Source organism: Cercospora beticola, chromosome 2, assembly GCF_033473495.1.
Source record: "Cercospora beticola chromosome 2, complete sequence".
NCBI lineage: Eukaryota > Fungi > Ascomycota > Dothideomycetes > Mycosphaerellales > Mycosphaerellaceae > Cercospora > Cercospora beticola.
Window position 1 is genome coordinate 2,799,997 of NC_088936.1, and position 26,918 is coordinate 2,826,914.

At 54.3% G+C, this 26,918-nt stretch overlaps 12 protein-coding genes across 12 annotated transcripts; 3 read left to right on the forward strand and 9 right to left on the reverse strand.

The window, feature by feature from the left end:
• Positions 1–146: 146 nt before the first annotated feature.
• Positions 147–1,262, forward strand: RHO25_003024 (uncharacterized protein; the record flags this gene model as incomplete). Its single annotated transcript, XM_023598554.1, has 1 exon — positions 147–1,262. One exon carries the CDS (start codon positions 147–149, stop codon positions 1,260–1,262), a length of 1,116 nt encoding a protein of 371 aa, XP_023455248.1.
• A 426-nt stretch (positions 1,263–1,688) lies between these two features.
• Positions 1,689–2,256, reverse strand: RHO25_003025 (uncharacterized protein; the record flags this gene model as incomplete). Its single annotated transcript, XM_023598555.1, has 2 exons — positions 1,689–2,120; positions 2,173–2,256. 2 exons carry the CDS (start codon positions 2,254–2,256, stop codon positions 1,689–1,691), a joined length of 516 nt encoding a protein of 171 aa, XP_023456035.1.
• A 2,254-nt stretch (positions 2,257–4,510) lies between these two features.
• On the reverse strand, positions 4,511–6,127 carry RHO25_003026 (uncharacterized protein; the record flags this gene model as incomplete). The annotated part of the gene is made up of 1 exon (XM_023598556.2): positions 4,511–6,127. The coding sequence occupies one exon, from the start codon at positions 6,125–6,127 to the stop codon at positions 4,511–4,513; it is 1,617 nt and encodes a 538-aa protein (XP_023455321.1).
• Positions 6,128–6,502: 375 nt separating this feature from the next.
• RHO25_003027 (uncharacterized protein) lies at positions 6,503–7,444 on the reverse strand (the record flags this gene model as incomplete). The annotated part of the gene is made up of 1 exon (XM_023598557.2): positions 6,503–7,444. The coding sequence occupies one exon, from the start codon at positions 7,442–7,444 to the stop codon at positions 6,503–6,505; it is 942 nt and encodes a 313-aa protein (XP_023455322.1).
• Positions 7,445–7,789: 345 nt separating this feature from the next.
• Positions 7,790–10,415, forward strand: RHO25_003028 (uncharacterized protein; the record flags this gene model as incomplete). The annotated part of the gene is made up of 2 exons (XM_065602340.1): positions 7,790–7,930; positions 7,998–10,415. 2 exons carry the CDS (start codon positions 7,790–7,792, stop codon positions 10,413–10,415), a joined length of 2,559 nt encoding a protein of 852 aa, XP_065458412.1.
• Positions 10,416–11,460: 1,045 nt separating this feature from the next.
• On the reverse strand, positions 11,461–12,894 carry HHP1_1 (casein kinase I; the record flags this gene model as incomplete). Its single annotated transcript, XM_023598559.2, has 5 exons — positions 11,461–11,518; positions 11,650–12,133; positions 12,187–12,675; positions 12,730–12,802; positions 12,883–12,894. The coding sequence occupies 5 exons, from the start codon at positions 12,892–12,894 to the stop codon at positions 11,461–11,463; spliced, it is 1,116 nt and encodes a 371-aa protein (XP_023455324.1).
• A 2,209-nt stretch (positions 12,895–15,103) lies between these two features.
• On the reverse strand, positions 15,104–16,708 carry RHO25_003030 (uncharacterized protein; the record flags this gene model as incomplete). Its single annotated transcript, XM_023598560.2, has 4 exons — positions 15,104–15,381; positions 15,447–15,609; positions 15,684–15,991; positions 16,048–16,708. 4 exons carry the CDS (start codon positions 16,706–16,708, stop codon positions 15,104–15,106), a joined length of 1,410 nt encoding a protein of 469 aa, XP_023455325.2.
• Positions 16,709–17,442: 734 nt separating this feature from the next.
• Positions 17,443–17,887, reverse strand: RHO25_003031 (uncharacterized protein; the record flags this gene model as incomplete). The annotated part of the gene is made up of 4 exons (XM_023598561.2): positions 17,443–17,501; positions 17,591–17,641; positions 17,756–17,785; positions 17,848–17,887. The coding sequence occupies 4 exons, from the start codon at positions 17,885–17,887 to the stop codon at positions 17,443–17,445; spliced, it is 180 nt and encodes a 59-aa protein (XP_023455326.2).
• Positions 17,888–18,513: 626 nt separating this feature from the next.
• RHO25_003032 (uncharacterized protein) lies at positions 18,514–21,467 on the forward strand (the record flags this gene model as incomplete). Its single annotated transcript, XM_023598562.2, has 2 exons — positions 18,514–18,571; positions 18,658–21,467. 2 exons carry the CDS (start codon positions 18,514–18,516, stop codon positions 21,465–21,467), a joined length of 2,868 nt encoding a protein of 955 aa, XP_023455059.1.
• A 974-nt stretch (positions 21,468–22,441) lies between these two features.
• Positions 22,442–24,381, reverse strand: RHO25_003033 (uncharacterized protein; the record flags this gene model as incomplete). The annotated part of the gene is made up of 5 exons (XM_023598563.1): positions 22,442–22,919; positions 22,971–23,316; positions 23,367–23,810; positions 23,864–23,999; positions 24,052–24,381. 5 exons carry the CDS (start codon positions 24,379–24,381, stop codon positions 22,442–22,444), a joined length of 1,734 nt encoding a protein of 577 aa, XP_023455058.1.
• Positions 24,382–25,575: 1,194 nt separating this feature from the next.
• On the reverse strand, positions 25,576–25,836 carry RHO25_003034 (uncharacterized protein; the record flags this gene model as incomplete). The annotated part of the gene is made up of 1 exon (XM_065602341.1): positions 25,576–25,836. One exon carries the CDS (start codon positions 25,834–25,836, stop codon positions 25,576–25,578), a length of 261 nt encoding a protein of 86 aa, XP_065458413.1.
• Positions 25,837–26,049: 213 nt separating this feature from the next.
• On the reverse strand, positions 26,050–26,287 carry RHO25_003035 (uncharacterized protein; the record flags this gene model as incomplete). The annotated part of the gene is made up of 2 exons (XM_065602342.1): positions 26,050–26,058; positions 26,111–26,287. 2 exons carry the CDS (start codon positions 26,285–26,287, stop codon positions 26,050–26,052), a joined length of 186 nt encoding a protein of 61 aa, XP_065458414.1.
• Between the last annotated feature and the right edge of the window lie 631 nt (positions 26,288–26,918).

Here is a 26,918-nt window from a genome sequence, read left to right on the forward strand (position 1 = left end):
GATGTGGTGTTGTCGATGTTTCGAGATCCGCAAGCTCACTTGGTGAAGCTGTGACGCGCCATCCGGAGGCAACTCTGCCGACGTAGTCTAATGCTTGGCACATCAACAACACTTCACTTCTCCCCTTGCCGCACCAGCTTTCCTCTATGCTGCAGCTGCTATGTGTCAGAAGACCGCGTGTCCTATTGCTGGAATGTGCCTGGACCCGATGTCTTCAAATTCGTGGACAAGGTGGCACTCCGCCGCCGAAACACCTCAGGTTCTGGGCCGAGCATGAGGATGGAATTGTACTGCAAAGGCGGAAGGAGGGCGCCGACTTCTCATCTATTGCAACCGTACTTGACCGCACTGCGGACAGTGTCAGAGCTCGATACGGCAGGTTTCTCGATTCCAAGCCACCACGCATCAACTCTGAACAAGCTCTCACTCAACACCAGGACGAAGTCATCATCCAGCGAATGTGCGAGGGTGTTGCGACCCGCTTGATCGCGAAAGAACTGCATCGCTCCGTGTCTCAAGTGAGAAATCGTTGCAGCGTGCTGCAATTCAGGCCTGACGTTCCCGAAGCGGCTTTTGCAAGATACAGTCGGCCAAGATCAAAGCTAGGCGCCTTGGATCGCCCCGAGGCCGAAGCCCTAATTGAGCGGCGTTACGGTGAAGGCAAGACTCTCAAAGCTATCGCAAGCGAATTGCAGTGCAATGCAACCACTGTCTGGCGCTGGTTCAGCTCTATGGGACTCTCCAGAAAGCAACGCACTGGGTTCGAAGGCAAAGGATTATCCGATCCAGAAATTCAAACGATACTGCGTCGCAGGTCTGAAGGATGGACATATCCAGCGATCGCATCCGAACTAGGTCGCACTATGGGGAGTGTGCGCTATTGCTTGCGTAGGCAACGAATTTTGGAGTTCACACGCAAGCCACGCCGGGCCTTTACGCCGGACGAGGATCAGGAATTACTGAAATTGCACAGAGGCGGCAATACTCACTCTGAGACCGGAAAGCTTCTTGGCCGCGCTCCAAGTGTAGTAGGCAGACGCCTGAAGCAGCTGGAGAACCCGCGGCTGAGCGATCCCCCCAGATGGACCACGGAAGAAGTCGAAGACCTCGTCACACAATACGACCGAGGCGTTCCAATCCGCGTCATAGCCGCCGCACTTGAGCGCGATTGCGAATTGGTCAAAGCCAAGTTGCAGCTCACCTTAGTGAGGAGAGGGCGTACAGACTGGTCGCCTGTAAATCCTGCTCGCGGCGCAAGCTAGATCCGCAAATACAGCTCCTCCATTCCGGCGTCATCTCACAAACTCAAGGACAAGTCAACTGGTAAGATCGTTCTAGTTGGCTCTTCAGCTCCTGCAACGCTTCTGACTGAGAATCTCACACTTCCGTTGCGGACTTACACATTAAATCCGCGAGACCAATTTAGATGATCTCGAGGGCAGAAGTTTGAGCAAACTTGGCAGTGACAGGCCACAATAGCTGGACAGAACAAATAGCCATTCAACATTCGTCATCAATATGCTAGTCTAGCGTCTGGGTCGGATAACATTTCTATCTGCTTGCTGTTTCAAGCTCTGGACTTGGGTGAGATCGCATTATTCATCATCGTCATCAAAATCATGGCCATCCTATTCATCACAATCCACCTCTTCTTCCCCGTTTTCGCATCGATCGACTTGAGAAGCCATCTAGCACCAACCAGGCGAGCAGTAGCCGTTCCAGTTGGTCCATTGCGTTGGCCAGTAGGTGTACCAGGTGTTGTAGTAACCGTAGTAGTAATAGTACAGCCAGTACAAGTACCACAGATTTCCATTCCAGCCATTGTTCTGCCAGTTGTTGACGCCCCAGACATTGTTGTCAAAGACCTGATTAGGCCACCACGCACGTGCATTATTCCACTGGTTTTGAGTAGGAACTGTGCCAATGCGACCATTGGCCCAGTTACGGGCCTGTCCTTGCCAGTTGGCGACCAAGTCGATTTTGATACTGCGGGCTTTGATGTCATGATCGACCCTCGCGAGGTCGAGATCAACGTCCAGTTCTTCGGTCTCTGGCGCTGGAGCAGCTTCAGGGAGTGGCTCAGCGACTGGTGCAGCATTGCGGGCAACGAGGCCGTCATCCTTTTGAATGTCAGTGAGGAACCCGAGGACAAATCCGATGACACAAGCGCACCTGCACTGGGGCTGGGAGTGGTCCAGCAATGGCACTGCCGACAGACAGAGCAGCCAAAGAGGCAGCGATGAACTTGAATTGCATGTTGCTGTGAGTTGTTGAACTTATTGGTGTGGATCTGATTGCTGTAGCTGCTTTGTTTTGCTTTGGTGCTGCTGATGATGTTTTCGAAGGAAATGACGATCGTACTTATACTGCTTTGATGCCACTCAGTCACCATCGTCAGTGAGTTGTACTTCTTGGCTCGTCAAGGCCTTCGCATAGCACGGAACGTCTTCGAATTCCATTTCGGGCAATAGAGGCAAGGTAAAGGCCCTTGGCGCAACTGGAGTGTCACCAAAGATGGTTGCACTTCGCCTCGCTGTCAGCCGTCGCGCAGTGCGCGGACTTGGCGCCCTGCATCACATCAGTCGTATTGAGCTGCCTGGAACCTGGTCTCTGTTCTGCACAAGCAAGTCACATAGCAAATGAACTGCTGCGGAGTCACCGCTTATACCGGCTGATCTCAACTCTGTTACCCTAAACGACAGCCCTGCAAACTTTTCTGCTGGCCGTTGATTCCGATGGGACGATTGATGCTGACACCCTTGATCACGGAGGGCGGTGCTACGCAGGTTGCCCACGTGCATTGCGGCTACGCGGTCCTCGCCAACCTCATGATCCTACTCTCCAAGCTATATGCCAACCGAGCAGTTCAAGGACGGAGTGTAGACTGGTGACGTCTAGATCTTGGAAGCTTCGCGGCAAACATGGAGACATGGTTGATGCTTGAGCACCATGTGCAAGAATGTGTACATCTCCAGTATGGAAACGTCATTTACTGTGGTGCGTATCCATGTATTGATGCCTCCACAGTCAGAGGTGCAGTCAAAGATTGGTCGATGGCGGGTTTGAGCAAGTAATTGTGGAGATGAACATCGCAACTCAAGTGAAAGCTTGCCAGATGTTCTGTGAATTCCATCCCTTGACAGTCAGTGCAAGAGATTGTTTGGCGTACTGTACGACAATTCCACCACTTCATGATTTGTCGAGCGGGCTCTGGCTGACGAGCCGTTGCGCAAGGGTGGCCAGTCGGAGTTGGAACTCAGGCCAATATCGCGGATAGTGGACGGATTTAGCTCCTCAATTCGAAGAGCGCAGGCTGATCGCAGTAGTCTCCGAAGGTGTTTTGCTAGCAGTGCTGCAGCGTGCAGTAGGGCAGGCGTGTTCGACGCTCCGCCATTCGCAAGCACATCCCCGGGGATCACATGTGCGAATAAGCTTATCGTTAAGTTAGCGTTGCATGTGCACAGCCAGCATCACTACAAGCGATGACCACCGCTCGTCGTCCGCACTGAGCCAAGGCCCTTTTACTTCCAACAACAGACTGTCAGATGCCAAATAATGGCCCCGGTAAGAAATCTTGGCGCTGGGTTTGCAGGCGGTCAAGGATACAAGCACATTGATGTGGGTCATACACTGTTGGCTAAGGAGAACGCCAAGACGAGTGCCACAAACTTTCATGGCACAAGTTGGGTGAAGTAGCTTGTATGCGCATTATAGGGACATCCACCAGTTCGGAAGGCAGCGGACTAGGAATCGTGGAGGCATACTATCGCAACTGCCTCCGGGCTTATGCTTTGTGAGCGAATTTGCAGTCTTCCAAGTTCTCGCCTTGCAGCAGTATTCTGTGTATATGTGTGCTGCGCCATGCATTCGTAGATCGGATACCTCGAATCGAAAAATCGCAGATTATAAGCACATGCCCTAGGTCGCAATGCAAGAAGCGATTCGCTACCAAGAAGCATTCTCGTTCTGATCGCCGCAAGGTCCGAGCCTCCCAGATCTCGTCGCCCGCAGTGCGGACAGGCTAGAGCTGTTGTGAATCGAAGGCGCCAAGCTCAGCCTAAGACTCTGTGCAACATCGACAGTCTCGCAAAGTCGAATCGCATAATCATCTGAACCAATTTTAGCAACCAGGCCAGACTTTCTGGCAGTAGGTGATGTCAGCCGCGCAGTCATAGTCTTATAGCCCCTGCTGAACGTGTCGCCTCTGCGCAGTACTGGAGTCAACTTAAGCTTTTGAGAGTCCGCTGCAAGGAGGACGCTAGCTCGAAGATTTGCAAAGCTCGCTATGGGTACGAACACCGGCAAGAAATGCGATTTCTGGCGAGATGTCCCTCATCTTGCTGGTAGAAGCTGGACTGTCGATTCTGATACTCGACGCCGCTGTGTTCGCGTCTCAACAAACCCTGCAAGGCTCTTGGAGTCGTTCCAAAAAGATGCCCAAACATCTCAATGCTTCTAAGGTCAATACTCAAGGCACCGCAGGTACTTCATTCCTAGTGAGGTCAAGGTGTCACTTCCGGTCGTCATCATCTTTTCTACCCTCGAAAGCAGAACTGTTGCCGTTGTAGAATTCGGGGTTCTTCGCCCTCTCCCGCTCAGCCTCCGCACGCTGATCTGCCAAGGTCTTCACCTTGATCTTTGCTGACCCGAGTGACTCCGACGAGCCATCCAAGCTTGTCGGGCCCTCGTCGTCCGAAGCGCTGCGCGACTGCCTCGCAGTCGACTCTGTCGGAGCTGCAGTTGCTGATCCTCCCAGTCCAGGCACATACGATATCGCCGATCCAAGAATGCTGGAGGCGCCGTTGGCCAACGCATATGTGTAATGCAGTGCACTGCTCATGTATCCCCTACCAGCATTGCCACTGTAGGCCTCCGTATAACCAGCAACAGGGACGAGGACCAATGTCGCATTCGGCGTCAGCCCAAGATCCGCAAGCGAGTGGCGTTCCTCGCTGACTTCTATACTACGGCTCGGCAGCGGGGACATAATTTGCTTGAATGTGAATGGGACATCGGCCGCGTTGATGTTGCCTTGCTCGGCTGTGGTGGATTTAATCCAATCCCGGACAGTGCTGTCGAGGGTAGCTGAGGGCTCGAAGCGTCCTTTGATAGAAGTTCCATCGAACAGTCTGACCTGAAGACTACACATGCCTCCAGCACCCGTACGTCGCTTGCTCGCTGCTTCTATTGATGTGGGCAGCCGGCTCTCAGGTGCAGCCTCGCCAGCTGCACGCTGTGTGCGAGCTTTGCGCTCTTGCTTGTCTGCTTCGATCTGTGCTAGAATACGTTCTCGGTCCTTCTTGGCCTCATCTTTCCGTATCTTTTGCTGCAATATCCAGTCTCTACGTGACTTTTCCTTTTCAGTCTCCTCGGTCGCTCTTCCCTTTCCTTTGTCTGAGGCAAGCGCCTTTTCTTCTTCTAGCCGTCGAGCTTTTGCACGTGCAGCGCGTTCTGCCTTCTCTGCAGCAGCTCGCTTGGCAGCCTCTACTTCGTGGCGTTGGGCGCGATCTGGAAAGAGTGTTGACATGTTTGCGCTGGAGCTTTCGGGCGCAGGAAAAGGAGTGCTTTCTGATACGGTCGCTGGCTGCTGGGGTTGCTGTGAGGGTGGCGCAGTCGACTCTGCCGAAATCGTGCTAGGAGGCTGCACTGCTTCATGTCCGTCCTGCTGCTGCGTATTTGAGCTCGTTGGTGCAGCCGAATCAGTGACCGGGTTTTCAGGCCGATCTTGCTCCTGGCTCCGCTGCTTCGCCGCCTCGAACTCACTCTTCTTCATCACATGAAATTCTATGTCCAAAGCTGTACTGACTCGTGTCATGAACCCTTCATGGCCGATGCCCCCTTCGATCTTGTCTACTACTCTTCCCTTGTCTATGACCACGAAGGTTGGGCTACTCGTGATGGGACAAAAGGCGCTGAGAAACCCTGCTTCCTGACTGCCATATTGAAGCTTTAGGATGACAGCCTTGGTAGCCCAGATATCGATAGGGGCTGGACGGCGCCCTATCCCGAGCCACTGATGCTCCCATTTCTGGCTCTCTTCGTTGTCGGAGGAAATAAAGCAGGCGACAAGCTTCTGCTCGGTAAGTGCGCGACTAATGCCGCTCTGCAAGTCGCCTTGGTGGAACATGGTTTCGTAGATGCCCGACGGGCAGTGAGTAGGGAATAGGTGTTGTAGGTGTGTCAAAGGTGCAGCAGTAGTCCTGGCTGGACTGAGGTGACGTGACGCTTGGTCCGCTTATCTCCGACCAATGCCAAGCCTCTAAGCGACTCACGTATGAACAAGTGGAAGTCTATACGAGTTGAACAATGAACAAAGAACGATCGAAAAACTGCTGGAACTAACAAGTCGCAAGCGTTCACGTCGGACACTGTCAACCGCTTTCTACATATGGTGGGGGACTCAACCCGTCTCCAAACTAGCGTGTAATTACTGAAGCGAAGGTGACTTGACTTTCTTCCGCGGCTGCGGCTCTTCCCAAGTGTGCGTTGTCAGCGAACAACTCTAAAGTCTCGACTGGTCACTGTTGTACCGCTCTTTGATGATATGATACCTATAGGCTCTGCGGACGCCGCTTGGCGAACGGCCCATCCGAACAGCTATGTCGCGGAATGGCACACCTTCTGCGACCAGGCGACGAAGTTCATCCAAGTCTTCTTGACTCCACAATTCACCTGTTCTGGTTGCTTCGAATGAATCCCTTTTGATCCTGTGGTAACGCAGGCAGAGTGCAGCTTGCGACCACCGTGGCATTTGGAAATGGACGTCCTTCCACGGCATTCCCGAGTCTCTCATTTCAACCATCTTTCGCTGCTCATCCAGGCTCATCACCAAGTGCTTTTCACCCGAGGCTCCCCGTCTCTCACGTTGAGCAGTGCTATGCCTCGACCGACCAAGGGCATTAGCGGCCTCCACGATACTCGCGCCCCCGCGCCGCATCTCCAGCAACTTCATCGACTCGTCCTCCGTCCATTTCCGATGCACAGTCTTTGGTCTCGCGTACGGTCGACCAGCACGCTTGCCTTGAGACGCTGTCCGGGAGCGTCTGCTTTTTGCATTGCTGACACTGTATACAGACCGTCCCAGTGCGTCCGCCATCACGCGATTGCTCACTTTCTGCGCAATGAGGGCATCAAGCTTGCATAGCTCTTCCTCCGTCCAAGGATCTCGATGTGTACGAGGCAGCTCCCATTTGACAGATGCAACGCTCCTCCCCAATAAAGACGCGATCTCCTCATCTGTCTTGCCACTTTTCCGCAGTTTCTTCAACGTCACACGATCCTTTACGGTCCATTTGCCCGTTTCTGAAGGGGCTGACAAGCGTCTTAAATGCTCCGAGGGAGATTTATATGTCCATTTCGCACTCGCGCCGAAGTGTCTCCAACCAGAGAAGAGCAGCGGAGGTATTCTGGAGAGCATGCTCGATAAAACTCCAACGTTATGCATGCCATCAAATGCGTCCAGAAATGTGTTGAAAATGTCTGTGAAACAAGTTCATTCTCTGAACTGACACGACGGGACTGACCTGTCTGTCTCCGCGCATGTGCATCTTGGATGTTGAACTGTGATCTCCTTGCAAATGCGAAGTCCAGCAGGACGCGACGTGACAGCGGAGTTCATCCCGATGAGCCAATGATTGGCCACTCAGTCAGCATCACCTCCGAGCCCAAGCATTTCTAGGACTTCTTTCCTCATCAATCCCTTCACATCCGTTAGGCAGTCCTTCTTGAAAAGCGGACCGTCGTTGGAGAAGATGTTGCCGACCACGGCTTTCAGGCCGAGCTGCGCAACATGCAGGCTCCGAGGATTGCTTCGAAGGATGGAAATGGCGAGGACGAGGAGGACCAAAAGTACAGCATCATCGACGATATCGCGTTCAACGACAAATCCGGCACAATCGACGAGAAACGGAGAATCGAGGTTGTCGATGAGGTATCAGACACGATCATTCAGTCAAAGCACGAGAAGGAAGGCAAAAGCTACAGGCTTTACACGACAGCAAGAGATCGAGCTCATTGAGACATTATACACGAGAGGTCATATTTCGCGTGAGGAATGGCGAGATAGTGTCTTTGCACAATCTGGGTTACGCACCGAAGGAGCGGCGATCGAAGATGTGGCAGGAGACAATGCAAAGCTGGAAGCAAGAGTTCGAACACTGCGCGAGTATTACGGAACCGCGACTATTCCTTCACAAGTCCTGGACGGGGACGAAATCACAGTTCACCAAAGATTATTTGGTGATTTACGACAGCTGGAGGCGATCAGCGAGGAACCTAGCGACCTAGGACAATTGATGAGTAGAAGTAGCACGGGAGTGATCGATCAAGAGGGAGAGGAGGTGGAGTTTGATGAGAACGAAGCCTTGGATGAGGATGAGCTGTCAGAGGAGGACACACCGATAGGTCAAGGGCGGCCAGAGCGACATCGTCCCAGCAACGAGAGACTAGCAGACGATATGCGTGCTGCATTCGATGCTGGCACAATCTCGGAAGCTATATCGCAACAGGACACAGTACTTGCCGATGAAGCCGCGGTATATCAGCGTACGCATCCATTAACCCTCGAAGGGCGATTTGCGACTTCTCCGTCAACGATAGAAATGCCAAAAACACCATACGTTGACCCAGTCACCGGAATGCTCTCAGGTATATCAAACACGCACCTCAGCGATGCTGCGCACCGAGTCTTTGGAGGTCCTGGTCTACCATACAGTACCTCTACACCTGCCAGAGGGAAGCTAATGCCTCAAAAGGCGATCACTCTGGATGCCTATCAACCGCAAATGTCTGAGATCGAGGGCGACGTTTATATGAGTACGCTATACCCAGGAGTCTATGCGAGCGTGTTGAGTGTCTTGGTAGAGACGAGAAAGAGGCTAGGAAGTGCTTGGGCGGAAGGCCTAGTCCGTAAAGCTGAAGCCGGAGAGCTAAGAATCCTGGATGCCGGTGGAGGCGGTGCTGGAATTCTTGCTGTACGAGAGATTATTCGAGCCGAATGGGAACGTCTGATTGGGAAGTCAGAGGATGATATGGAAAGTCCAATGGCCCTAGCAGAGGCTGACGGAAAAATCGGTGGCGCTGGTGTGGGTGCGCCATTGGGCCATGCGACTGTGTTGACGAGTTCAGACGTGCTCAGGAAACGAGCGAGCAAGCTTCTCGAAAACACGACTTTTGTGCCAAGACTGCCCGATTATCTTCACGCGGAGAGTGCGCCATCTCAGGGCAAGTTCGACATTGTCGTTGCGCCACATACTTTGTGGCAGTTGCGGGAAGACTACGTTCGCAAGACCCATGTGCAGAATCTTTGGTCTCTGCTGTCAACAGATGGTGGAGTGCTGGCTCTTCTCGAAAAAGGCGTGCCACGAGGATTCGAAATGGTAGCTGGTGCGCGAGACCTTCTCCTTGAGCAACGCATCTCCTCGCCTGGCTCGGAGCAGCGCCTCACAAACATCGAAGAGAAGCTTCCGAATTCTGGCGGAAATTATGAGCACATCGTCTGGGACGATGCTGTAGGCGAAGGTAGTGCCGAAGAGGTACATGCAGAAGGACCTGACCTTTCGACCCAGCCGAAGGAAAAAGGCATGATCATCGCTCCATGCACGAACCACGCCGACTGTCCCATGTACGCCCAAAAAGGCCACGTCAAAGGCCGCCGCGACATTTGCGCCTTCGAACAACGCTACCACCGCCCAGCTTTTCTACAAAACATCTTCGGCACCAAAGGCCGCAACCACGAAGACGTCGAATTCTCCTACATCTCTGTAATGCGAGGCCGAGACCTCCGCACTCCCACCGACAACCTCACAACGACGCCTCTCATACAATCCCCCACAACCACCGACCGCGCCTTCATCGGCTACGAAAACACCACAACCCATTCCTCCACCCCTCCACATCCCCTCTCCCTCCCTCGCACCATCCTCCCACCCCTCAAACGCCAAGGCCACGTAATCCTAGACCTCTGCACCCCCTCAGGAACCCTCGAACGCTGGACCGTCCCCCGCTCCTTCAGCAAACAAGCCTTCCGCGACGCTCGCAAAGTCAACTGGGGTGACCTCTGGGCCCTCGGAGCCAAAACTCGCGTTCCTAGGAACGTCAAAGCCAAACCGCGCGATATCACAGGAGACATGGATGCGAAGCTTGTCAAAAATTCGAAGAAAGAAAAGAAGAAACGCATGAAAGTTGATTTGCAGGGTGTGCCTGATGTGGGTGTAGATGAGTTTGGGAGGGTGGTGAGCAATGCCTCGAAAGAAGGAAAAGTAGCTGCGATGAAAGGTGGGAATTTGAGGAGTGGGAGGCAGAAGGTTAAGGGGATCAGGGATAAGAGGGATAAGAAGGCAATGGGAAATGGCAGACGGAAGAATGCTACGTTGGTGGCTGGTGATGATGCATCGATGGACGACGATGACTGGTGAAACGATGATATGTAAAACTACGATGTCAGGGCCTAATCCATCGCGGCAAATATGTACACTCCGCTCGTCTGTTGGAAAGACAGCACATCAACTCAACTCTCGTGTCCGTCCAGGGTGGGTAAGGTTCAGTCTCTGCGTTGACAAGTGCACATCACATATTCGAATTAGCGACATTTTGATGGAAGACGAGAATGGCGGCAACACAATTGTATTACCACACTATCCAGCACGCAGAACGCAGCACAAAATCAAGAACAAACACCGTGCTCAGCCAAAATCAGGGAAACCAACTCTCGCCGCAGCACTCCCCTATTCCATGCTCACACGCCTCTCCTTGCAACATGCTCCGCCGGGCCCGTGAAAAGCCCAACGCGCTGCCCTCCTGGCGACGCTTCGCATAGAAAAGAGAACCCCTCGTCCCCTAATGTTCGTACGCACAAAAACCTCCCCTCGCGTACCCTTTACAATCTCGAAGCCATTATCTCCTCCGCTCGTCGCGCGGAAAACCAAAAAACTATAGGAAGACATACGGAGCAGGTGAAGTCCAAAGAGTCCAGAAAGAAACGCCAAAGGAAATCGTGTAATAAGTTTATTTTTGTCGTTTTTTATCGTCCAAATGGGAAGTCGGGTCGATTCGTAAGATAGGAAAAGGGTGATTATCGGTGGCTCCACGCCTGCAGGAGAGTCCAGCTTGGTCGCTTCATGTTGAAGAGGATCGCCAAAAACCCTGCCGAGTGACACTGCCAGAAGACTGTGTGTTGCTGCAAGTTGAAATATTGCAAGTCATTCGTCTTCGCTTCTCCAAGGCTGCATGTTTCAAAACACGATCGATTGCGCAAAGCATCGTCCTGTCTTGTGCTGAGCCATGCGAGAAGCGAAACGATCAAACAGCCGTGTACTAGTGCCAGATACCGATAAGAAAGTGTTGCCAGGTCCAGTCCGTGGTCCAGATCCAAAGCATAGACAAACGTTGCTTGCTCAATGCCTGCTACGATGTCCGTGAGATGAGAGTGAGTGGCAGCCCCGCCGAGAGCCTGTCCGTCATTCAGTAACCAGTGTAGGGCTGATCAGCAGCGCCACGCTTGTTTGCACTGCGAAGTTGCCTGTCAGAACAGAAGCGGTCGTTAGCACAAGTCTTCTATCCCCTCGCGCGTATACAAATCACGAACGCAGAGGAGAAGGCGCCTTACAAGACGGAGGTTCGGAGGCAGGTTATGTGTATGTGCGCACTCACATTCCGGAACCCTCTCTCTGCGGAACAGCACCAGTGCGGTCCTTGGAGAGCTGGCCGGTAGTACCACGAGTGGCAGCTCCAGTCCTACGGCCCGGCTTCTCCTCAGCTTCGTCGGCCGCGTTCTGGTTGCCCTGGGCCTGAGCGATAGCCTGAGCGTTCTTCTGGTACTTGTACACAGTCCAGTCGAACACATAGTCGTACTGGAAGCCTTCGCGGACAAAAAGATCGCGGAAGATCTTGCGGAGGTAGGAGTAGTCGGGCTTGTCGTCGAAACGCAGGCTGCGGGTGTAGTTGAGGTAGATGGCGAACTCGTTGGGGAAGCCACGGCACAGGACCTCAGTCGGAGTGGTCATCTTCTTTTCCATAATGCGGTCGTACTTCTGCTTCTTGGTTGCCGCCTTCAGGCCTTGCCATGGGAGCGATCCGCGGCAGAAGTACAGCATGACGTAGCCGAGAGATTCCATGTCATCGCGACGAGATTGCTCTAGAAGATGGTTAGTAAGCGCATAGGCGAGAGGAGAGCTGGGTCTGGCTTACCGACACCCAGGTGGGTGTTGATCGAGGCATAACGAGCGGTACCAGTCAGGTTCTTGTTCTCTCTGTATGGGATGTGGAAGTGCGTCTTGGGGTCACGGTACTTCTTGGCCAGACCAAAATCGATCACGTTGACCTGGTTGCCGCGCTTGCCGATGCCCATGAGGAAGTTGTCGGGCTTGATATCGCGGTGGATGAAGCTCTTTGCGTGGATGTACTCGATGCGGGAGATGAGCTGATCGGCGAGGAGGAGGACGGTCTTGAGGGAGAACTTGCGGTTGCAGAAGTTGAAGAGATCCTCGAGAGAAGGTCCGAGGAGATCGAGGACCATGGCGTTGTAGTCGCATTCCGTGCCGAACCATCTCACAAACGGAATACCAACACCACCCGCCAACGACTTGTACACGCGAGCTTCGTATTCCAACTGTGGGTGCTTCGCCTTGACCGACTCGAGCTTGATGGCAATCTCTTCGCCGGAAATGATATTGGTGCCTGGTCACGTCAGCACTCCCTCTTTGCGTGCAGCAGGCTTCATGATCGTCATACCCAGGTAGATGTCACCGAACGAGCCGCTACCGATCTTGCGACCGATTCTGTATTTGTTCCCCACGCGGAGATCCTGTCCTCGTGTCAACATGCATCCTCCAGACTGTTTTTTGAGACGCGGTCGTCGCAGGGGTGTGGTGAGGCTCGGCGTACCATTGTCGTCATGTTGATTTATGACCTCCGAAGAGGGGTTTGCAAGGTTTTGCGAGGGTCGACGGTCGGCGCTGCTCAGTATTTCTACCGAGAGCGAGCGGGGAGCGGTCGAAGTGGAGGTGGGACTGTGGTGGATGGTGTTAGTGGTAGTGGTGCAGGACGGCGGGCGAGAGTAAGAGGCTGAGGGCAGGGCAGGTTGGGCGGTGAGGGCCGAATCGCTGCTTGCTTGCCTAACCTTTGCGGGGCGAGCCTGGCTGAGGAGGCAGACAGGACGTCAATCGGGCGGCGGGAGCAGATCTGCAGAAGGCAGCCTCGCGAGCACGCCTTTTTCCAAACGTCGTCGTGCGGTGCAAGCAAGCAAGCAGAGTCTCTAAGCAAGACGTGCTCGTGCGGGCGTGAAGAGGGCTGCTCGAGGGCTGATGTGCAAGCGAGTGAAGGTGGTGGATGGTCACGAGCCGGATAGCGACGAACAGTCCGCTGACCGCTTGTGGTGGGAGCAAGGCAAGGCAAGGCAAGGCAGAGAGTGCAGTGTACGTACCGAGAGCAGCGCAGTGTCTCAGGCTAGCAGCAGGAGCCAGCCGTGGCGGCGGTGTTTGGCGGGCGAGCGAGCGAGCGAGCGGTGCAGATGCGAACCGCGGAAGGCGAGTGCGTGGGAGGGAGAAGCAAGAGTGCGGTAGCTGGGTCGAGAGCAAGTGGTTTGGCGCCGGGCGCGGGTCGACGCTCCAAGTAGTTAGCAGTCGAGCACAAACGAGCAGCCGCGTGCAGTGGTGAATGCAAGCGCACAATCAGGCCAAATCCGCTCCGAACAACAACGAGGCAGAAGAAACAAAGAGAGCACTTGGCATCCGTCGCGACGTCCGACTCGTTCAAATTGCCGTCAAATTGACTTCCTTTTGCTTCAGCAGCACCACTGACACGCGCGTCGCCTCGTCCAGACCGTCACACTTGCGCTGCCAATGCGGACGCGCTTTGGGCGTCAATGAAAGGGCAGCCATTTGCGACCTGCCAGCAACTTCCTTGTACCGACACCCTCCAAGCAACGGCGATGCATGCTCGAGCCCGTCTAACTTTGGCACACGAGATTCAACCACCGACCTGCCGCGGCTACTGCGCATCTGCACTCCGGACATGCGCCCAAAAAACAACGCCTGCGCATCTCCGAGATCATCAGTATTGCCTCCCAGCGCCTTGGGCTCTCGTGCCTCTTCTGGAATGCTATGCTTTCCAATCTGCACAACGCCGCTTCAAACGGGGAAGCAACCAGCAAACCGTCCACCGTGCGTGGTCAGTGCCGCTCTCGCGATCTCACCCACCCCGGGCCATGACTTGTCGACTTGTTGGATCGTCGTCACGGCTGCGCGGATCCTATCGTGAGCCCGCCATCGGGCAAAAAGGGCAATTAGTTAGCTGTGCCCAGCTTGCGACCTCACCTCATCATTCCGATGGCACGCGACTCGTGACAGCCCTTTCTCACGCGGGGAGCGTCATCCACTTCCGACTTGCACACCTCATCTCACATCGTCGCTGGCCGTACACGTAGCTGTGCAGTACCAAAGAGGTAGGCAATGTGCCGAGTTTTGTACCTCGTGGCTACTGGCAAAAAGCTATATGCCTCGCTCTCCGCAAGATCGTCAATGCTATCCAAACAGCGTGAAACAAGCAGTGAGATCCAGGCCCTTGGCTCCGTCGCACGACTACATGATCGACATATGCCATCGCACAAGCCACCGCTAACATTGATTTGGCAACAAGCGCGACCGCACGTCGCGGATGGCACCTCGTCACTACTGTTGCTCAAGGAAGGAATTGGACACTGATACACTAAATGCAATACCGGACACCCGTAGAAGATGCCATATATTGATCATTATGATATATCTACGAGAGCAGGACTATGCCCTACTTACCGCCGACACATCCGACTATCTGCAGGGCTGTTTGACAGCTGCACGAGCCGCACGCGAACTGATGCTTCATATGTAGGATATCGGAACGGCATGCATAATCTGGCACATGAGACTTCTGTGGCACCCGCGGATCGCCTTCGACAGGAATGTATGACGAAAGCCAGATTGTTGTCCACAAGGCTGACTGTGAACGTAGCAAAGTATCAGAGAGTACGGATGTTTGAAAGAAAGATCCAGTATCGATGGGGACCCAGGAACATATCGAGTCTCGGTGACTTTGACCTCTGAAGCACTACAAGTCTATCACAACTCCTTCACAATGCATCACAGACTGGACCGGGACGGAATCGCAGACGAGGAGATGAAGACGGGAAGGAGGAGCATGTGGAAACGATTTCTCCCGAAGTGATCAGATCAGCCATCATCCACTCATCTAGGTAGATATCCTCAATACTACATCGATCCTCCGGTCTCCACTGCAGCGTCTTTCTCATCAAATTCAGGAATTGTGCTTTCTCTTCACCTTGCAGTCTCTGTTCTGCAGCCTCCAAAGTCATGTCTTCGGGGATCTCGATGCCGCCTTTCCAGTGGCCTGTTCGAGATGTGTTAGACACAACGAACTGTTGAGTGAGCTCGACGTGCAGAGCTTGGACATACCTTTCTGATCAAAGTACATTGCACTATGGTCTGAGCGCTCCAAGAAACCTGTAGGCGGCGGACCCATCATGGCAATCATTTGTGCGAGGTGATGGGCTTCAGAGTATCTTCCATCAGGTCCTTTTGCAGCGAAAAGTCGTGTGGGTTCGAGGAGGTCCCAGAGCTAGGATGCAAAGAAGTCATTATTATCGTCCTCTTCAGGTTGCTGATTGAGCTGATTGAGAGGAACAAACATACCATCATCCCAAAGCCCCATATGTCCACTTCATAACTCCACGGCATTCCTAGTATGACCTCTGGAGCTCTGTATAGATCTGGCATGATGAGATCTTTGTTTGACTGATGCTCTGATGTTGCGAATCTTGCTTCACTCAAGTCGCATAGTAGCGGAGGTCCTTTAGTCAGCGGCATGGGATGCGAGACGTAGACGATTCGACCACAAGGCAATTCTTTCTGCGGAAAAGGCGCTTCTTTCTCATCGCGTTCAAACCTTTCGAAAGCAGAATTATCGAGGACACCGAGGAGAATATTCTTAGGTTGAATGTCTACACACGCAGTGACAATCAGCTGCGGCAAGTGGTTGGAAGGGAAAGAAACGAACCCGTGTGAATCACTCCCACCTCAGAGTGGAGAAAATGTAACCCGCGAAGGATACTGCGAAGACTCTGACGAAGTAAATCCGGTTCGAAAGTCTGATTAGGCAATAGATCTCGTAATTCTTCGAGGTTCAATCCAGCTGTTTCGTGGACGAGACAAATGTGATTTCCGTGAGGTCCTTCCAGTTCGAAGTGATCGCGCAGTGCACGTACGTACTTGCGGCCTTCGTGCGAAGATTCTTTGAGATTGTTGATGTATTTGTAAACTGGTAGTTCTCGATGGCTCTTGGAGTTGTTGTTGGTGTGAATCTTGAGGGCGACGTAAACAGACGAGCCTTGTGATTTGAGGTCACGACAGAGCCAGACGGTTGATGTTGAGCCGTAGCCCAGCTTGCCGATAATGTGGTAGCGGTCTCGGAGTAGGTCGCCGATGCGAACGGCATAGTAATGGGAAGGATTGTAACCGGGAAGGGTCTCCTCTTCTATAATCACGGAATGGTCTAGTTTGAGAGGCGATGATGTATGTGCTCTTCTAATGGTCGTGGGTCGTTGATGATGGGATCGATGGCAGTGGAGATAGCCACAATGCGTTGAGGAGTAGGTCAGTGTTCTCATGCAGAGGGCGCCATGCTGCAAGGCAGTCCGTCGAATGGAAGAGATGAACATCCTGATATTTCATATCAATAAACCATCAACAGCGCTACCGGCCACATGCCAGAGTTTGCAGGCCGCAGTCAATGTGAATTGATGTTAGTCTGCAGAGGAAGAACAGAATGTCGAATGGATATCGCGGCGCGTCCCGCCTCTAGAGTCGCCAGTTTCATCATGCACGCGTTGACTAGAAGCCGGGGAAGTCGTCGAGGCCAGCACGGACAGAGATGAAGCAGATTGAGGAGTAAATCTCCTGCCATGTCGCTGCAGGAAAGGCACGCTAACATTTTGCACCACTTCGCATGAGTTGACGATGCAATGTCTGAGGATAAAGCACCGAAAGATGGGGCGCAGCAACTGGTAACAGACCGGAGACACGGCGCGAGCGAAGCGAGCTTGTTCTGCTGAATTTGTTCCGTAACGCAAGCCGCCTGTGCAGTTGCACACATATCCGCGAAGCGTGGTGTGTTGTCGCTTCTCCAGACACACAAGTCCGACTTTCGCCTTCAGCAAATCGCCCATTCGGAGATTCTGAGGTCGCCAGAGAGATATCCATGAAGCCCACGTTGCACAAAGAAAAGACTTCGTTTTCGTTCTCAACCGCAAAGCACGAGGTTCGGGTATGTGGTAGTATATGTACACTCGCTTTTCCCCCGTCTATCGCAGCGCGCAGACCATTCCAGTCATACTGTAATGTCTTCTATTGTCCCTCGCTCGTGCCATTGCAGTCATGCCGCCCATTCAGAAGCTTAGTGGTCCTTCTTGATGTTCTTTGCTGGGTTCCTTGGGTCGTTCTTGTACTCATCGGCTGTGTGAGGGCAATTGTTAGTCGAAGTAGACTTGGGACGGCAGCCAAAAAGCCATGGGGTCATCGTTGAGCCAGGGTCGTGGACGTACTGTTTGCAAGGACGGTCGCAAAGGAGTTGATGCCGTATGCAATGATCAAGCCTGCGCGGGGATGTCAGCTCTTCTGTCTGCCTTTCTATCTCCCCAAACCTCTCCCCCAGCTCCACAATGCCATCTCCTCCACCTCCAGCATATCATAATGTTGTCCTGACGTACCGGCAGTGTAGAAAGGCCACATCGGCTTTGCTATTCATGTCGTCAGTCCTGTCCGCTGCAGCTCCCGGGCGCAGGCATTGAGGATTCCATACCGACGGGCGCGGGGAACTTCTTTCCGAGGAGACCGGCCATTGTGACGAGTGCGCGGTGTGATGTGGGTTGGTGAGGTTGCTGGCGGGTGCTCTTCAATGCTGCTCCTCGTCGAAGTCGCTGCTGCTCGGCAAGACTCGCGAGGTTTCCGATGAGTACACGTGACTGATGCCTCAGGCGTCACTCCAGCCACAAAGTGATAGCTACGCCACGACTCACTCGACTTGCACAGGAACAACAACACTCCCCAAAACCGGACCATACGCAAGCGCTGCGCGATGCGGCAACACGCTTCCTTCGTCGCCTTTAGTCGCACTGTATCATCATCACCGCCCGCCATGGCACTCAATGCGGTCCGCAGCCAATGAGCGGGCGCGTTGAGGTGTTCCCAGCCTTCCCCGCCACCAAGCTGCTGAGCTGGTTTGCCCGCCATCTCATACCACTCTTTGCTGCGGCACGTCGGTAGGGTACATAGCGCAAGTATTGCAACGAAGACGTTCCAACAGCTGCACGTTTATCCGAACTGCCCGTCCCATCGGCCCCGTTCGCTTTCTTATCGCACGTGTGCAATCGTCCAACGATCATACCGACTGCCTGCCCGCTGCTCGTCTGATCGTTGTTGACGACATACATAATATGCACAGCCCACACTCACTATAGCCCCTCCAATGTCGAACACTCTCCGCACGCCGGAGCACGACGCCTTCTTCCTCCGCCAGACCAACGGTAAGTGGAACACCATGGGGGACAACGCATCCATGCTGCACGGCAACCGATGGACCAGGACTGACTCGTGCCTGACCAAATAACAGTCTCCAACCCATCCGTCATTCACAGTCGTCCCTCCCTCACCTCCGTCGCTGCCTCCGAAGACTACTACTCGCTATCCAACTCAGGCTCGTCTGGTCGATCCGTCGAGTCTGCCAATGCTCTGCACGCATCACGACAAACCATCACTCGCTTCCAAACACCACCCTCGCGATACCGAACCCCATCACAAAGCCAAACTCAATTAGCTGTTCAACCCCAGCATGCACCCGTCACCGAGGAAGAGGAGCAGCACCGGAAGACTCCGCTAAGAGGGGAAGGCCACAGACGGGCGAGCATCGAAGAGGCACCCGCAGCTCCTGCAGCTGCTGCAGCTTGTGGAGTCGTTGCAGGATCAAGTCAGCCTCATCCTCAAGGACAACTACGAAACGGTGGAATCAGAAGAAAGCCCGTGCCCAGCGCCGTTATGGAGGACACTCGATCGACCAAGACGGCGAGTCGCATATCACCAACGCTTGCCCAAAGCTCAGCAGCACAAGCGATTAATCGAGAAAGAGACGCACCCACGCCAGGTGTTGACGATACACCCTACATCCACTTCGCCCTCGATCAGCTTACCCGAGACGAAGAAGTTCGAGGCAGCCGACGATACCCTGGAGGTCCGGGCATCGAAGGCCAGTATCCCTACGATGCTTCAACAGCCGCACATTGGCCTAATGCTTTGCAGCCCCAAAAGCAGCACCGCTATGAGGAAGTGCCGCAAGAGGAGAAGCAGGATCTGGAGCAGGACATCGGTGTCCTACCTGCACCACGCAACTCCGATCGAACGAGCAAAGGATACTCACAAGTGGCCCAGCCGCAAGGACCGAACTTATTCATCCCAGTCAGTCAAGCAGAGTCGCGGCAACCGCCGTTGAACTTCATCCCAGGCATTCTGCGACCTCTGGCGCTTTCTGCATTTGTGCTAGCACTTCTGGCGTACCTGATCTGCCTGATCATCGCTGCGGCATGGAGCAGAGCCAATGGAGGCATGGGTCTGACGGAGTACGAAGGCTTCGCGGATGGGAAATACTTCGTGTTCCGATACTTGCCAACGATCCTCGGAATGGCCATCCTCATGTGGCTCTTTGAGATTGTCAAGGCCATCTACCGCATCGCTCCATTCATTGCAATGGCCTCTTCAGCTTCGCCACCTTCTCGATTTGCAGGGGCAAAGTTGCCTCTGCAGCCCCGCAGTCTACTCCTGCCTTACTTTGGGCACTTCGGTGCCCGAATGCCCACCGTGGGAACGTTTCTACTCGTGGCTTGGTTGCAGAGCTTCACCATCCCGCTTCTGGCCAGTAGTTTCAACGTGCACCAGGATAGCTCCGCCTCATGGCATTGGATTGCCGTGCAGGGCGTGATCTGGGTCGTCATCGCGCTTTACATCTTGCTCCTCGTTTTGTCCATTGTGTTGATCTACGGCGTCACACGAACAACGACCAGCCTGAAGTGGGATCCTCGCAGTCTCGCGGATTTGATCGTCCTCCTTGAACGCAGCAACGCTCTGGATGGTGAAGGCGAGACCGTGCCTCAGATCGGCTACTTCCGTACCTCGCATCGGCCCAACGACGTCTTCCATGCCTACGGCATTGCAGACAAGCCGGCTCGGAGCTACGAAGTGGAGGACGGTCGAATCCGCGAGAAACGGTATTCCGAACCAGACATGGACCTCGAAGCCGGACGGCAGCCGCGTCAGTCCAAAGAAGCAATCCTCCGCGATCACCACAGCGAAGAAGACCACGCGACTGGCTCCCCACTTCCCTGGTTCTTGCAGCCATTCTTCGCGCTTCTCTGGCCGATCGTGGCCATCGTGCTTCTGCTCGCATTCTTGATCGTCTCCTACCTTCCCTCAACGGCGATCGACAACGGCTTCGATCCTCTGGTTCCGGCAGCAGTCGACACGCTCGGCTTCAGCGGCACGAACTTCCTCTACAGCTTCCTGCCTGCGCTGCTGGCTATGATCGCCTTCCTGGGGTGGCACGACATCGACCTTGCGTATCGCCGTCTTACGCCGTTTGAGAGCTTGACGTCCAGCACGCAATTTGCAGCCAAAAATACCACCTGGACCGGAGATTCGACTGGCAATACGGCCGAACGAACGCTGCTCACGTCTTACACCGCCGACCTTCCCGTCCTCACTAGCCTGAGTGCACTCTTCAATGGACACTATCGTATGGCATTCATCTCCGCCGTCACCCTACTCAGCGCCGCGATACCCATCTTGGCCGGTGGCGTCTTCTGGGCACAATTTTACATCGCCCAACAGCGTGTTAGAATATCCGCTGACATGTCTGCTTACATCGCCCTCTCCGTCTTCGTCACAATCTACGCTCTGGCCTACCTCGCCATCTGGCCCAGCTCCTCCCTCCGCCACAGCAATCTCCCCTCTCACCTCGACACTTTCGCTGGTATCAGAGACTGCCTCTCTCAAAGCCGCCTCCTCGACGATTTTGCCTTCCGCAACCCTGTCAGCAAAATCGATCTGGTGACGAGATTGCTCTCGAGCTCGACACATCGCCAACGTAACAACATCCAACATCAGCAGCAAGACTCTCACAACGAGAAGCTCCTTCCGCCCCGATCGCAGCTCTACTCTAGCCAAGCGGAGGCTGCAGCTGGGAGTAAAATCTCTTTGGCAGATTCCGTGAGAGGATTCGGACGGGCTAGACAGCAGGCTGAACAGAACCGAGACCTGTTGCCTGTCGCGGCTGACGCTCCTGTGGGAGGAGGACCAGCGAGATATGCTTATGGAAGATTCGGCGGCAGAGATGGCAGGGAGTGCGTGGCGATTGATCGCGTCAGGAGGATTTGAAGATGATGGGGATGAGAAACTCGATTGATGATTTTACTTTTACTGCGATTTAGCGATGGCGCTTTCAGGGAGTTTGTTTGTTATGAGCATCGGGTTGATTGTTTCGCAGGAGAAACGGAGAAGTCATCGACGAAGATGACACGAATGAAGAGACGGACGCATGGAAGAACGGGTATACGATTACGAGACATATGCATTGAGAGAACTGTATGAGAGACGAAGACGAAGCATGGACAGAAGCCTCTGCTCTGGAGGAGCGAGAATACTCGGACAAACCATCCAGATAGACAAAGCTGTAGCTGGTACATTCTAATTAATACTTAATCACTTGCACAAAGTTCTCCAGTCTTCACCGAGCAGCAACGATTTACTCAAGACAATTTCCTTCGTCACACGCATGCCCAAGACTCGCGACTGGTGCTTTGGGCCACGTTACACTGCGTTCTTGCTGAACTTTCAACAAGGATCAGAGCTCGAAACGCAGGTGGAGGGACAAGATCGAGATTGAGCTTGCAGCAAGGGTCGGTGAAAATGACAATGAATGTGAAGATGAAGGGCGAATGCGAGGGTGACAATCACAAGCTATCACAAGGAGGTATGATTCATGCGGCATATCAGGAATCACCAAGATGAGGCACAGTCACGGTTACGAAGTGAGAGAGTGAGCTAGAACAAGTGTTGAGAACGATGTCTCAATTTTCTCGATACCAAATTCGATGTGAGTATCCTGACGCTCATTTCATTGAGACATGCCGTTCAGCAATGTTGCTGAGGCCCTCGCGACTAATGCTACCAAGCGCGGTAGGGTGTCATCTCGCGGTACCTGCCACCTCATGTCTCTGTGCCCCTCTTGGTGCGAGTGCTCTGTGGCCCTCGACATGGAGCAGCGAATGATCGTTTGAATCGTGAAAGTGTGAAAGTACCTCCGCTCTTGTCGTGAAGTAACGAGTGGAAGTGTGTCAGCCGCCAGCAATCTACCAAGCATCATCGGTAGCAGGCTTGAAGCTGTCGTCAGCCTGAAAGCCGGCGTCGGCCTGAAAGCCGGTGTCAGCTGGCTCATCAGCTGGAGCAGCATCGCCACCCCAAGCACCGCCGGCGTCATCCTCGCCTGCCTCGGCCTCGTCCTCAGAGTCATCGTCGAACTGAATCTCAGAGACCTGCTCCGGCTTCAGATGCTCGAGGAACTCTGGAACGCTCTGGTCGCACTCCATGAGGACGTTGACGAGGTCCTGAGCGATGTCTTCGTTACGCTCATTGTAGAATGAGGTGGCAAGGCCTAGGTTGCCAATACGCGCGGTGCGGCCGATGCGGTGTATGTATTCTTGGATGCCGCCGTACATCGCGGATGGCATATCGAAGTTGATCACGTGTCCGACGCTGGGAACATCCAGACCACGAGCAGAGACACCGGTGGCAATGAGGATCGGGGCAGTGCCAGTGCGGAAGGCACGACTGTAGATTGATCAGTAGCTGCATGGATGTTCATGGAGAAGGAAGACTTACATGGCATCTTCACGCTCCTTCATGTTGCGGTCTGAGTGGATCGACGTGGTTGGCAAGCCCTTGTTGTAGAGGAAGTCGTCAATGAGATCGACCGTGTTCTTGGAGTTGCAGAAGATCAAGGTGCGACATGGCTCAGATGCGAAGAGGAGGTCGTAGACAGCTTGGCGCTTGTTCGTGTGGTCGACCTCAATGATTTCTTGCTTGATGTTCTTGTGGGCTTGACCCGCGCGACCGACCTTGATGCGCATGTGATCTTCAGCCATGTACTCGCGGGCAACGCGACGAGCGCCCTTGGGAAAGGTGGCCGAAAACATCATGTAGACGTGATCAGCATCTTCGTTGGCGTCTGGATTGCGTTAGCAGGGATCTGAACAAGTACTTTGCTTTGTGACGTACCACCACCAGCGAGAATCTTGGCCATCTCTTCGGACCAGTCCTCGTTGAGCATTTCATCGGCCTCGTCGATGACGGTGTACTTGACGCGGCTCATGGTCAGAACGTCAGGGCGGTCCATGAGATCCATCAAGCGACCTGGGGAACCAATGAGGATGTCACAGCCCTTGCCAAGGTCCTCGACCTGAAGACCCATTGGCAGACCGCCATATGCAACACCTGGGCGAAGCATGGAACGATAGCAGAGGCGGCGAGCCTCGTCAAAGACTTGAATCGCGAGCTCGCGCGTGGGAACGATGATGAGCACGAGTGGCTCGGCGCGGACGCGGTGCAGCTTGGGGTCGTAGCGCGGGTCGACGACGTTGGGGCGCGGGCCACGCAACTTCTTGGCCTTGCCCATCAATGCCGAGATGATGGGAATCATGTAGGAGGCAGTCTTTCCGCTACCTAGTGAGAATGTTAGTTGGATGATGCAAGTGGGACTGGCGGCAGGGCCATACCTGTCTGAGCGATGCCGACAACGTCGTAACCGAGCTTGACTGCCGGGATGGTGTAGGCCTGGATGGGCGTTGGCTTCTCGTAGCCACAACGCTTAACATTTTCGGCCATGACGGGGTGAAGACCACCATCTGCGAACTGTTCGCGTGTTAGTGAGGGTTCATGAGGCGATGTGAAGGATTGGACTTACAGTCTGGATTGGCTTCACCTTGGTGGCACCCTCGAGCACGACCTCAATGTCGTCGAGTGTATCCCGATGCTTGCCTTCCACGACACGCGTCTCGGTGCCGTAAAGCATGCGCTCGAGCTCAGGAAGCTCAGGTGCAACGTCGCCGTACTCGTCGTTCCACTCGTAGACGCCGGTCATGCCTTGCCACTCGCCGCTGTGGCCGCCTTGCTTCGTGAACTCATCGTAGTTGAATGCAGTCGTCTCGGACCAGCCAGCCTCGCGGGCCTTGGCCAGGTCGAGCGCCTTCTGGTCGACGACAGGCGCCTCGGCGTCCACATGAGTATCAGACATGACGACAGCCGAAGCTAGTCAGGCCTGAGTGCTTTCGTATGAGGAGGGGAGAGTCAAGGGAGAAACAGGGTCGCTCAGCTCGAGAGGCTGAATGCGAGGGGTGCGCGGTGGGTTTGCGAGTGGATGTTGTGAAGCTGAGGAAGGGACTGGAGGGAAGAGTGCAATGATGGAGCTGGTGCTGATTGATAGAGTTGATGTGGGGGAGATGTCGGTATTGTCAAAGGAGGGAGTTGGGGAGTTGGAGGCGGCGGAATTTGGCACGGCCGTCACTGGAAAGTGCGTTAGTCAGGATTGAGTGGGGCAACAACGCACCAGCCAACTGAAGTCAGGCTGCAGTCAGGCAGGCAGGCACGAGTGAGCAGCAGCGAGCGGCGAGCGGAAGGCGCGGTGGGGAAGTAAAGCCCGCACAGCGAGAAGTGAAGAGGTCCAACGGCCAGGCACACCGCCTTTCCCAGTCACTTGCAAGGTCCGGGAGCTGTCAGAAGAAACACCATCGGCCGGAAGGACAAGAAAAGACACCGTCAGGGAGTCCAGCCGGCTGCCTTTTGAGGTCGCGTGTGCCAGCGCTATGTCGAGTGCCTCGGGTACAACAGTGTCTGCGCGCTCGATGTGCAGAACAGTGCTGAAGCGGCGGCACATCTGCGTGGAGGAGGAGCAGGGCCCGCGCGATGAGGAGGCCGCGGCCGTTGGCGCTTGACCGGCATTGGAAATCGATATCACCTGACTGTGCCATGAGCTGGAGCGGCCGTGAGCCACCAGATGCAGCGCAGAAAGAGGACCCGAGCATGGATACACCCACATGGAGAAGCGGACCGTGATGGTAGAAACGCCGCGAAGCAGGTGGTCAGCCCCCGGAGAAGGGCGAGGGCCATAGCAGTTGGTATGGGGTGCATGTCCTCGTGGGCTGGATCCAGTGTACACTCTGTCCGTACAGGCGAATTCATGTTTAGCAGGTGCATATGCATGAGAGCGACACCTTTCGGCCGCTGGGCCCGATTGTCGAACATGTCCTCAAGCAATCAGCAGCATTGGACACCCGCATCGGCCGTTCAGGACTTGGTTCAAGGATAGTCGCCAATGCGTTGGCCAGGTCTGGAGCCATTGTCGATCACGTACAGCATCAAGCAGGCAGTAGAGGGTCTGCAGATCCAACTTCCAGTAATTGCAAATTGTGTAGGATGGTCGATGGCGGACTCAGCGATCGGGTGGGCCTTGAAAGATCTTTGACATGCCAGTGTACAGCAGCAGTAGCGCTATGCAGACCTGCCAAAGGATGGCAAAAAGATTCAGTCCCACTCCCAGTCCAAGACCTCGCCGTGGCAGCTTCTTATCCTGTTTGTCTTTGCCGGGTATGCCGTTTAATACGGCCTGTCGAAAGCGAAGCATGGTCAGACGCCAATGTCCCCATTTCTTAGAGCCATACACGGTTGCCATATCGTAAAGAGGACCGGCCATGGTGATTATCGGATTTCACAGCAGGTTGTGAGTGGCTTCTCACGCTTTCAAGATGCTTCCGGCCCTGTGTTGCCAAACCATGCCAAAATGGTTCATGTCGTGTTGTACGGCAGGATACATAGAGCTGTAGAGCCTCTGACGGATCGCCATTGTTCTCTGCCCGTATAACTTTGGAACAGAGGAGCATACCGGTAGGTTGCTCCACACGCTCTTTCAGGATATCTATAAAACTTGTCAGTTGGTACTGGTACTTTGAGAGTAGAGGTTAACTGACTTGTTGGAGAGAGCGATGATGCGACAAAGCAGCGCTCTTGTATGCTGATGCGTAGTCGTCATCGTTGCTCTCAGTACGTGGCAGTCGATCAGGCGTGTTGCCTCTGGTGAAGCCATATTGGTCGCGGTCGGCGACGTGGTGGTAGTTGGCAAGCTCGCCGGTGACATTCAGAGACATGAGCTCCAGGATTTGGCGTCAAGAGTGCTATCGTGCTGCCGGTCGGACAGTGCGAGGTCTCCGTGTTGCCATCGCTGTCACAGTTCGCGGCGCGTGCGCGTGGTGTCCATGGCAGCGACCAATAGAGCAGAGCAGGGTGTCGCCAGCGAGCTAGTGACGGTGGGAAGGCCATCATGGCGGTCAGAGAGCCTCTGACACGCCGCTATGCAGCATAGCGACCGTCCAAATGTCCAGTCCAGATCCGGAAGTCCAGTTCACCTAAGTGGGTCCGGCGGGCGCCCCAGGGTGCCTCCGACCTGATGAGAGCCGCCGGCTCCATGCTCGTCGCCTGCTGTCACTCGTGCCTATCTGAGAGGTTAGACAAACATAGAGGGTGATTCACTTACTCGTGTTGTGTTTGTTGATGCCGTGGTGGTGAAGACGAAGAAGCTGAATGACAACAGGGTGGCTGAGTCTTGGCACTTACCAGGCAGCGTTGCTGCGATTGGCTTTGCTGCGAGGTTGTAGGAGACAGCAGAGTGCCATATACTCACTCACCTTTCCGGGCACGAGAGCTAGTCACTCCCTTGACCACTCTACTTTACAATCTTCAGATGTCAGGACCGCTGAGCATGGTCCTTGATGACCTGAT